At 46.5% G+C, this 11,857-nt stretch overlaps 1 protein-coding gene across 2 annotated transcripts in view; it reads right to left on the reverse strand.

Moving 5' to 3' along the window:
• Nucleotides 1-11,221, reverse strand: part of PWP1 (PWP1 homolog, endonuclein) — a 31,777-nt gene extending 20,556 nt beyond the window's left edge. Inside the window, exons 1-6 of one of the 2 annotated variants that reach the window (XM_065415233.1) lie at nucleotides 11,156-11,221; nucleotides 10,900-10,958; nucleotides 8,309-8,496; nucleotides 6,634-6,719; nucleotides 1,286-1,382; nucleotides 523-633 (exon numbers count right to left, since the gene is read on the reverse strand). In XM_065415233.1, the coding sequence (XP_065271305.1) occupies nucleotides 523-633; nucleotides 1,286-1,382; nucleotides 6,634-6,719; nucleotides 8,309-8,496; nucleotides 10,900-10,958; nucleotides 11,156-11,221 (607 nt within the window). Of the gene's footprint in view, nucleotides 1-522; nucleotides 634-1,285; nucleotides 1,383-6,633; nucleotides 6,720-8,308; nucleotides 8,497-10,899; nucleotides 10,959-11,155 lie in introns of those variants that run through there. The other variant, XM_065415241.1, reaches the window with a different exon arrangement.
• Nucleotides 11,222-11,857: the final 636 nt, after the last annotated feature.

The following is an 11,857-nucleotide window of genomic DNA, read 5'->3' on the forward strand; positions in this document are numbered from 1 at the left end:
ACTGTCCTCGGGAGCCAAAAAAAATCTTACCGCGATATAGGTGAAACTGCGTTATATTGAACTTGCTTTGATTGGCCGGAGCGTGCAGCGCCCCCCCCCCGGAGCGCTGCTTTACTGCGTTATATCCGAATTCGTGTTATATCGGGTCACGTTATATCGGGGTAGAGGTGTATTTGCTACCCCAGAAGGGGTTCATTTTTCAACTGTGTGATTTGGCTGGAAGGCTGAGCCACTGAAGACCTGTCTTGCAAGGTCAGCAACCTACAGGGGGTGCCATGAGTGGGACAAAGATTGCAGTATCACACCCTGCCACTAGGAGGCACTCAGGAGGTAAGCACCCTGTTACATTCACCACCATGTTTAATTTTTCCTCCCATGTCTTGGCTTTGCTTCTGCGTTAATATTGCTGCAGGAGACCATGATTTAGTCACAGCATTTTAAGTTAATTATGCAGTTCACATTCAAAAATTGCTATTGTTAGACAGCTATGATCTCTTTTGGCACCCCAAAGACATTTATTACCTGGAGATTCATCAGGATTAGGATCAAAATTAAGCCACTCCACACTTAGAGGGTATGCAGGTAAGAGGATATCATGGTGTACATAAAATGAGTCCTCTTCATGATTATAAACTGAAAGAGAGAGAATTTGAAAAACACTTATGTCAGTGGAGAGAAAAATAAGCCACTCTACGTAGTACATTCCCACACAGTCAGATGGAGCAAATATTAATATTCCCAGTGTAGAGATAATGTCTGGAAGCTATATTTGTGATATTGTCAGTTTCTAGCATAGAGCTACAGCCTCTCTATATAATGTTAGGCACCACAGAACATTTACTTTAGGTGACAAATTCAACAGACCAAAGAATGACGTACTTATTTACATCAAGTACAGACTGATTCAGTTTATGCCTTGCATACCCTATATCATCTTCATTTGTGTTTGAGAGACTATTTTAAAACATCTGGTATAGAAGAGACACTTGCTGCTTATGTGTATTCATAAAATAAGAATGATAAGAGTATTATTGTCAGGCTGATGTTTCACTGTACAGGTTCTCAGTATATTTATATAGGTCAGGGTTCATTAGCGTTTGTTAAACAGTTATTTTACAGAGGTAAGAGCACAAGAAATTTAGTTGTGCCAGATGCCTCCATCTATTCAAAAGCCAGGATAAATGGAGAACAACAGAGGAAGCAGTCCTGCAAAGCCATAGGGATCAGACTGGATAAGCAGAGTATTTTCAAGGCCTGCTTTTATGACCAAATATTGTTTACTCACGGTGAACCTCTAGACTGCAGTGGTCCTTATCAACTCTTCCACAAATGATCAGATTGTCACTGGGCTTAATCAAAAAATCTTCCTGTTCATATTGCTCCTAAGGGCCAAGGGAGGGAGAAAACTTAAGGAGTTAAAAAAAAAAAAAAAAAAAAATAGAAATTTTCTGAAGCACAGAATATTAATTCTTACCACTAACTGAAAAAGGTCAGGTAGCCAAGCCCTTGAGGCCATCCTACAAGGTAAAGGGGAGAGGGGAAGTGCCACAGCAGTGAGACTAGACAATCAAATGAGTTGAGGGAACGTTTATGTGGGCCTAGATGAATTCAGTAGAGTGTGTCAGTATTGAAAATGAAACCTTCTCCTGAGAAGTACCCCTAACACAATACAACCTGCTGCCCAAAATCTTTCCAGACCCCCACCTCCCCAATCACCAGCTCTTCAGTTCCTATTTCCTCACACATCGGTATCATTCCCACATGGCCTACACACTCTGAACTTCTGTATAATTTAACAAGCCCTCTTTAAATTATTAGCCTACTCTAACTGCTTTTCCAGAATTTTTGAAACTACTTTGACTGGATTAAAGTGTACATTTGCCATTATTTGTAACAATGACGGCGAAGAAATGTTCAGATATGTGATTTCTAAGGGGGCATGCCTACACAGAATACTCAGAAGAAAGTTAAGTTGAATTAACTAAAGGTGTGAAATGAAAGCACATTAGTTAAACCCCTTTGGGATTCAGCTACAGAAAATTATGGCCACTTTACTTTTGAATGAGAGTATCCGCACAGGGGTTTAATGCCCTTTAATGTGTTTTTACTTCACACCTTTAATTAATTTGACTTAACTTTCCTGAGTGTCCCTATGTAGAAAAGCCCTAAATCAGCCATGTTCCTTTCAGTGTTATGTTAAAAAAATTAAGTCATGTGCATATTTTCAAATTGAATGACTTCCCAAAATTTTGCTGTTACAACTAGTAAACTATGGAGGAAAATAAATTAACAGGCCAGCAATAAGAGTGATCAAACTGATCACAGACACAACAACCTAAGTTCTCTCTGAGCTCTGCAGCTGCGCAGCTGCCTACTCCGCGCAGACGCTCAGGGCTGCGGCGGGAAGAGATGCTCCCCGAGCCCAGCCTAGCCCTGCCCAGGTGCTGCTGCGGGGAGAGACAGCTGGGGGAGGCAGGGGAAGTCCTCTCTCCTCATTGTAGTCCCAGGGAGCCCCACTGCACCCCAAACCTCTCATCCCCAGCCCCACCGTAGAGCCCGCACCTCCAGCGTAGACCTCACCACCCTGCAACCCAACCCTCTGGCCCAGCCCTGAGCCCATCATCCACCCCAGAGCCTGCACCCCCAGCCAGAGCCCCCCCCCCCCTCCCGGCACCCCAACTCTCTGGCCCAGCCCTGAGCCCCCTCCCACACTCCAAACCCCTCAGCCGCACTCCGCCACATGAATTTTGTTATGTGCACCAATACGGAGATGATGTGCATCATCTCCATATTGGTGCACATAACAAAATTCATTCCGCACATGGGTGGGAAAAATTAGAGGGAACACTGACAACAACTGGTAAAATTTTCAAAAGTGCCTAAGTGACTTAGGAGTTTAAGTCCTATTTTCAAATGTAACTCAAGACCCGGTCTACACTACAAAGTTAGGTCAATGTAAGTCGCATTATGTCAACCTATTTGTGTGTGCGTCTGCACTTAAATTTGTCCCCAGGTGACATAAGCGCCCCGTTAAGGTGATGCAGTAGAACCACTTCCCTGGATGGCATTGAGCTGCAGAGGTCGACGCGGAGCAAGTGCAGATGCTGTGTGACCTATGTCAATCCTAACAGATCTTTAGCAGCTGTCCCACAATGCCAGACAATGACTGCTGTGGTCACAATTGTTAACTCCATTCTACAGAGACCAGAAGTCAACTCCCTTCTTAAAACACCACATTTTTAAATGCCTTTTCCTGATTGCTGAGCTTACCAAGAACACGTAGCAGTATCCCCTTGTCTGCAACTGACCAAGCCATCTGCATGCTCTAGACCAGAGGTGGGCAAACTACGGCCCTCGGGATTGTTCTGCCCAGCCCTTGAGCTCCCGGCCAGGGAAGCTAGCCCCCAGCCCCTCCCCTGCTGTTCCCCCTTCCCTGCAGCCTCAGCTCGCTGCGCCGTCCACGCTCTGGCCCGCTGCTCGTGCCGGGCAGCGTGGCTGGCTCTGGCTGGGTGGCGGGGCTGTGAACTCCTGCTGCTCTGAGCGGCATGGTAAGGGAGCGGGGGAGTTGGATAAGGGGCAGGAGGTCCCAGAGGGCAGTCAGGGGACGGGGAGGGGTTGGATAGGGGGTAGGGTTCCAGGGGGCAGTTAGGGGCGGGAGGTCCCTGGAGGGGGCGATCAGGGGACAAGGAGCAAGGGGGATTGGATGGGTTCAGGATTCTGAGGGGGGTAGTCGGGGCGGGAAGTGGGAGGGGGCGGAGGCCAGGCTGTTTGCGGAGGCACAGCCTTCCCTATCCAGCCCTCCATACAGTTTCACAACCCCAATGTGACCTTCGGGCCAAAAAGTTTGCCCACCCCTGCTCTAGACACACGCCTGTCTGGAGTAGACAGGAAGTATTGGATCTCCTGGGCCTGTGTGAGAAGATGCTGTGCAAGCACAGCTATGGACCAGCAGTAGAAACATGGACATCCATTAAGAGATCGCACAGGGTTTTAGGTGAAGGAGTATGACAGGGATCAGCGACAGAAAGCGAAGGAATGGCAGCAGGCATACCACAAGGAGAGGGAGGCCAACAATCAATCTGGTGCTGAGCTACAGATCTGTAGCTTTTACAAGCTGCATGCCATACTTTGCAGAGACACCCCCTCCCCCAGGTACCGTACAGACCAAGACAAAGAACCCTGCTGTGAACAGAGAGAAGGAGAAGGACATGGAGGGGCAGGAGGGGAGTCCAGCTAGTCACACCAACCAAGGACGGATGAGCCCGATGAAGGGGAAGGAACCTTGCTTAAGTGCACATCCCCAAGTTAACAAGAAATAGGTTTAGACTTTTCATTGTTTTACTCATACAAGTAGAGGTAGTAGTAAAACTGAGGTAGAGCTGCTATCAGCTTTTCATTCCCTTGTAGGATTTGGTGAGGGGAGGGCATGTGGAGCAGGTTGTTTGTCTACAGGGATGTCACTTGTATCCTCCTGAGAAATCTCAATGAAACTTTTATGGAGGTTCTCTGCAATCCACTTCTGAAGGTTTCTAGAGCAGCAGCCTTATTTCTTCCTCTGCGGTTGGACACTTTCCCATGCCATTCCGTGATGAGCTCGCCTGGCACCATTGCAGTCAACAAGCTAGTGGCATACGAGCCCATTCAGCTTCAGGATGCCAGCAGCAGCTGTACTCTGTGCCTTTGTTACCTTCAGGAGTGAGATATCAGCTAAAATCACCACTGCCTGGGGAAAATAGTGCCAATCTTCAATGCCACTGCCCTATACTCATGGAAATAAGGACCGAAATATTGTTTCATGCAGCCAAAAATCTTAATGCCCTCCTCCATTCCCATCCACGCTCCTGGCAGGCAATACACACTATGGCTGGGGCTGAAGAGCAGTGCTGTGTAGAGGCAACTCCAAAGCTGAAGTATCAATAAGCATGTCTTATTAAAAAGATTTATGAAAATAAGGGAAGGAAGTTTTGAAACTTAACCCGCACTTTCCACTGTGGCTGTAAATCCAATGATACATCTGTCTGTTTTATTGGTAGCTGCTGCTGTTGCGGCCTTGAAGGGTGCCCCCACTACATCCATGGAATGCCTGACCCTGATGAAGAGGAGATAGAAGAGTACTAGGGAAGATATCCAGGACACAGCAGGCAGCTATAACAATTGAGATGATTTTCTCACTAAGATCCAGTCTTGTGAGTAAACACTGCCAGCATCTCTTCAATCTACCACAAGCACAGTCAATTGTCATTCTGCACCTGCTGAGGTGGTAGCTGAATCTTTCCTCAGTGCTGTTGAGTTAGCCAGTGTACGGCCTCATAAGCCAGAAAGAAAGGGGTAGGCTGGGTCCCTCAGGATCTCTACAGTATTTCAATATCACCAATGATAATCCACTGTTGGAAAAGAATATTCCTGCTTGCAGCTTTCTGAACAGTCCTGTGTTCTTAAAGATACGAGCCTCATGCACCTTCCCTGACCAGCCCACATTGATACTGGTGAAGCATCCTATTGCCCCATGGCAATTAAAGAACTCCATTACTGCAGAGCTATCCACTATGTATTGCATATTGCCAAGAATCACAGTCCGGAATAGAAGCAGACGATTAATGGTCCTACACACTTGCATGACAATGGCCCCTACCATGGATTTTCCAATTCCAAAATGATTTCCCACTGACTGGTAGCAATCTGGCATTGCAAGCTTCAAGAGTGTGATCACCACTTGTTTCTCAACTATCGGTGCAGTTCTCATTTTGGTGTCCATGTGCTGGAGGGCTGGGCTGAGCATCGGATGCAGATCGGGAACGTCACCTTTCATGTCCAAAAGTTCTGCAGACACCGCTCATCATCCCAAACCTGCATTATGATGTGATCCCACCAGTTAGTGCTTGTTTCCCAGGCCCAGAAGCGGGGCGCTGGGGTCTGCAGCTGCTCTGTGAACACCATGAACTGTTTTTTTGCTATGTCCTTAACAATATGTCCTCAAAGAAATAGTCATATCCCCCATCGCTGTGGTTCTTCCTATGGGTCTGTAAATACTGGAGGATCATGCATCCTGTATTTCCAATGTTCATGAGAACAGTGCAGAGCTGTGCAGGCTTATTGCTTCTGCCAGAAATGACAGACAGCAAAAAGAGCTATACAGGTTTGTGGAATTTTTAAAAAGATGCAAAAATTATGACATATGGATGAAGGAAGTTGCATATTGGCATAAGGCCATTCAGGTTATTATATTGCTCGTATGCATGAGCCCTAATTTCCAGAGATCTCTGGGCAAGTCATTTTATCTCACTACACACTGCAAAAACTTCCCAGAAGGCATTGCATCGGACAGCAGTACATTGGGATTGCAAAGCGTGGTGCACCACGCTTCGCATCGACACAAGCACTCCTGTTGAGTATGCACAGCCCTGATGCAAGCAGCCAAGTATACATGCACACAAGCATTATCATAATTTGGGGGCTTTGTGAAAATGTAATTTGTGTCAACCAAAATCTGTAGTGTAGGCATGGCCTTAGGCATCTAGGAGCCTAAGTCCCATAGGCACTTTTGAAAATTGTATGTAATATTTAGTTTATGCTATTTAAGATGCCTAAACCTTGAAAGACCGCACAATATTTAAAAAATATATATATACTTACAGTATCTTTAATAGTGACGTAAGGATCACGTTCGTTACTCCCATACACCGTAAGACCGGCTAAGGTGTCTCCAAGGCTCACAGCATCTATGAGAATTTCAGTATATCACAATTAAGGGGCACTAATTATCAACAAAAAAATCTAATAAAAAAACGGCACAGTAGTGAACTTTTGGCAAGTGACTGGGGAGAAGGAGAATTTATATTACACATGCACATAAATATTTCTTCTTCTGTGTGTATTTTATATATAAAAAAATAAAATGATGGCCCAGTTAGTGGCAGCCACTTTCCTTCTCAAGCCAATAAGGCAACAAAAATATTTAGACCAAACATACCATTTATTAGTTAAAGCACAACAGTGGCTTTTTTCAGAGGAAGGGGAGAAAAGATTTTTTTAAAAAGGAATAAATCAGGAGTGGCCAACCTGTGGCTCCGGAGCCACATGCGGCTCTTCAGAAGTTAATATGTGGCTCCTTGTATAGGCACCGACTCCAGGCGCCAACTTTCCAATGTGCTGGGGAGCGCTCACTGCTCAACCCCTGGCTCTGCCACAGGCCCTGCCCCCACTCCACCCCTTCCCCCCAGAGATCTCCTGCATGCCACGAAACAGCTGATTGAGAGGTGCAGGGAGGGAGGGGGAGGTGCTGATCGTCAGGGCTACTAGTGGGTGGGAGGTGCTGGGAGCAGGGGGGGTGAGATGAGATGATGGGGGGTCTGCTGACATTACTGTGGCTCTTTGGCTATGTACATTGGTAAATTCTGGCTCCTTTTCAGGCTCATGATGGCCACCCCTGGATAAATGGAGTTGTGATCACTGAATATATGAGACAACACAACTCTTTTTTCCATGCTTCTGATAGAGCTATCAGACTAGAAACTCCTGCGCCTGTAGCTATAATGAAGCCTTCCTTTCAATATAAGAGCAGCACATTGTTTCAAAAACTTAAGAATGAACTAGATAGAAGTACAGGTTCCAAACCTAAACAGAAACTCCCTAGTAAACCTGCATTGTTGGAAGAAACACACTCAAAGACACTGCAGCTGCTCTGCATCGGAACTGCAGTAAGGGGAGCTGCTGTTTCAAATGATGTATGTCTACATAGCCTGCAGCAGCCAGCTTCTCAGCCTGGGTCAACAGACTTGGGGTAGCGGTGCTCACACTAGCACTCTAAAAATAGTTGTATAGAGAGTGCTTTGAAGTTGTGGCTTGGGCTCTGAAACCCACCCCGCTCCCTAGGCATCAGAGCCTGAGCTCCAGCCAGAGCCACAATTTCAAAGCACTGTCTACACAGCTATTTTTAAAGCAAAAGCATGAGCCTTGCCAGACTGAGTCTGTTGACCCAGATTGGGAGGCTTGCTGCCATGGGCTGTGTAGACATATCTTAAGAGAGCTACAGTCTTACCACCACAGCTCTCTGCCTTGTTCCCTTCCCTCATGGAAAGGGCCAATAGCTCCAGCTATTCCATTCCTTAGCCCCACTCAGCTTACTCCAAACTTGTACTTGAATCTGGGCTAATGGGCCTTTCAAACCTTGAATTTAAAAGCACTTATTGAGGAAACCTGTAAAGTTATATAACAGTTTCACGATAAGTGCATTAACCTAACCTAAAAGAGAAATACGTGGTTCTTCATTTACGCTGCACTTTTGACAGGAGAAATAGACTGACATTACCTGTATTCTCCTCTTCATCATATTTATCCAAACCGTACTCTGCCAGCTCATCATCATTCAGCTTTTCAGTGTCTTCTTCCTGGTCCCCATCTTCTTGAGCAGGCTCAACTGTCTCACCACTAGCAACATCCATGATGTCTTCTGCAGCCTGTCCATGTTCTTCTTCATCACTACCATCTACTTCTTCTCTGTATAAGGAAAAAACACTCACTGAATTATCAGTGTGAGTCAGTTAAGAGTTTGGGACATTTTCACTAAATTGCTCGGGGGACTGGTAATGAGGTATTGGAATATTAACATACCTGCTCACATGATTTCAACTATTGTTTCTATGCCAATGACTCTCAAATCTATTTTTCCACTCCTTCCCTGTCTCTTCCTAGCCAGACCTGCATTTCAGCCTACCAATGACATTTTCTCTAGTATGCCTTCCTGGCAGAATACGACAATTTTAAATGGCTAAAACTGAGTGTCCCAACCCCTCTTCATTTACCCTTTCCATTACTGTGACACCACTATCATCCTCCCTCTTACACATAGGTGTGTTTGATCTTTGATTCCTCCTCTTTCTTCTGCACACAACCCTAGACTATATCCAAATCTTGCTCTTTCTTCCACCACATTTGAAGATCTGATCTTCCCTCTATATCCCATAAGCTGAAATTCTCATTTATGCCTTCATTATCGCCCGTTTTCTTTACAGTAACCTCTCCAGTATCCCCAACACCAAAATCACATCCCCTCATTCATCCACCCAAAATGCAGCTGCTAAAAATGTCTTCCTACCTAATGTGACCACCCCCACCCACTCTTTGAAAGACTCCAGTGGCTCCAACAATTCTTTTTGCTTCCTTCCAAAAGAAGCACGCACTTCATTAGTTAAGTATCTGTAGCAGATTTACCAGCGTCACACCACATTTGCTACAGGAAAAAAACCCTATCCCGGATACCCTAAACTTTCACAAAGCTTCCTTCCCTAAGGCAATGATTCAGATTCTGCCAACATATAAAATGCAGAGGTCTGAACAGCAGCAGGTTGAGCAATGTAACAATTCTTGAATTTTTATTTTTATTACATCACTTTGCAGGAGGACACCCAACTGCTAACACTGGAGAGAACTTCACAAGAGACTGCTCCCAAGTGGGCATATTTACTACGCCTGCATTCAAAACTCCCACTGACATCAATGCACAAAGATCAAGGGTGGAACACAATCTTGGGTCTATAAGAGAACTATATCTAATGCAAAGGTCTTTCAGTTTTGAAAGAGCTTGCTGAAGAGCTATTTTTGTCACTTATTTTATAAAACAACACTTGCCCTTCATATGACATTTAACCCATAAGAAGAGTAAAAATTGGTAGCAGGATCATTAAATATTCTAAATTTAAATCTGACTTGTGATCTTTGTACAGAAATAAAATGACTGGAGTACTAATGAATGCTACAAAGTACAAGATGTTATGAAGAGGTCGTAACATTTGTAGTTGTTAGATGTGATTCTCTAAGCTTCCACACTGAATTTTAACAAAATGCATAATTACCAACAAAAGGCTCCTCAAACCTTGCATTGCATACTTTTGAAATGGGGATGGGGGAGAGAATCCATAAGAAAAGGTTGCATGCAGTTTACAGTTATCTGTGCAAAGCTACTGGTAACAGCAGTAGAATTATAAAGTCAATGAGAAAAAAAAATAGTTAAAGGTTAAGCTTCTAAAAAAACAGAAATTCAGAAATAACATTTGCGATTTTTAGGGACAGCCATTAAAACTTACTTAATATTTTGGTATGGTAATTGCTTAATATTTTGAAAGCTCTCTTTGTAAAGAAAAGGGTAGACTTTTAAAAAATGAAAGCTGAGATCAGGTGGAGGGGAGCTGACAATATTCACCAGAATGCACATGGAATTCAGGGTACTCAGGCCCTGACACTGCAATCAGATCTGTCCTGACCGACCACTGCACCAATGCAGAGCCCCAGTGGGATTGGGGACCAGAAGATCATTTCTAGCAAATAAACACTGTTACCTTCCACCTAGGTAAAATGAGTCTTGTGCTATTTCTCAGTGAATGTATATAGGTATTCTTTATTTAACATCAACTGTTTTTCAGGTCTGCAGTATTGGCAATTCCATTACAAGATGGGTTTAAAAATCATGTCATTAAAAAAAAAAAGTATGAGATTCCTTGTATTTGTCTTCTGTTTTTTGAGCCTTTAGGGGATCACATTTTCAAGCTTTGCTCCACAATCAGCAGGGCTAGAAACTCACTCTTTTTTAACATGAAAGTTGAGAGACTTGTGTAATTGCGAGAGCTGACAACACTCCTTACCAGTGGGCAAGTACAGATGAGTAACCTCCTCATTTCCCAGTCTCATAACTCACACAACACACAGCCTGTTCAAGGCCATGCCTACACTACACAGTTAAACTGGGGGACACCCAGATCTCACCCATGTATGTCTGGCGGGGCTGGGCCCGTGCTGCTGCGCAGCGAAACGTACCCCGGGCACCCTGATCCGCCACTGCCTGGTAGGGCAGGCCCTGCCCCGGGGCACACGGAGGGATTTGCGTGTTCGGAGGCGGACACTCACCGCAGCGTCTCCGCGGCCTCCCCGATGAGCCGCTTCAGCTCCTCCGCGCAGAGCCGCACCTAGAAGGGGAAACGCGCTGAGATCGAGCGGCCGGGGAGCGCAGGGCCCGGCCCCCCCCAGCCCCGGACGGGCCCGCATAGCCCGACGCATCGCGGCGACGGACTGTGGCCCAGCACCGAGGCGGCCGCCGGCCCGCGCGGGGCGGGGGGGGGGGGGCGCTAGGGAAGAGGCGCGTTCCCGGCTCGGGGATTCTCACCTTGTCGGGCGTTCCCCTGGCGACCCCCCTGCGCACCCAGGCGGCGCAAGTCACGGGGCAGCTCATGGCTCCGGCCGCGGCACGTGCGGACAACTTTGGCACGCGCCACGCTCCTACTACCGCCGCTCCACAAACTGTCGTGTTCCTGATGACGTAACCTCATACTGACAACTCCTCGGCAGGGAGAGGGCGAGAAGGCCTGCGTGAGGTCATCACCAAGCGTCGGGGGGGGGGCTGGAAGCCAGTGACGCGTCGGAGGCAGAGACCCCGCCCCAATGGAAGGAGGAGCGAACTCAGCCACTGGCAGGGAGAGATTTGGGCGGGGCCAGAGGGAAGGGAAGGGAAGGGAAGGGGCTGGGAGTAAGTAGGAGGGGCCAAGGGGTGTGCCAGGGACCAGGGATGGGGGCGGGACTAAGGGGATGGGAAGTGACAGGGGTGGGATGGGGGAGGAGCCAGGGAGATGGGCTGGGGGACGGGGCGGGGATGGAGCGGGACTGTGGGAGTAGAGGCCGGGAGCTGTATTAGTTCTCTTTACTGCTGGGGGTCGGGGGGTTTCCGTGTGGACGGCGGCATCACTTAAACTTTTGTTTCAGAGGTTAACTGGGAACTACAAGTATCGGGAAATGTTTAAATGAGGTTAAGGTAAGGAATAGTTCACATAATAAAACAAGTGTTGGACAGCAAAATTTAAACTTGGCAGAC

Source organism: Emys orbicularis, chromosome 1 (genome assembly GCF_028017835.1).
Source record: "Emys orbicularis isolate rEmyOrb1 chromosome 1, rEmyOrb1.hap1, whole genome shotgun sequence".
Classification (NCBI taxonomy): Eukaryota; Metazoa; Chordata; order Testudines; family Emydidae; genus Emys; species Emys orbicularis.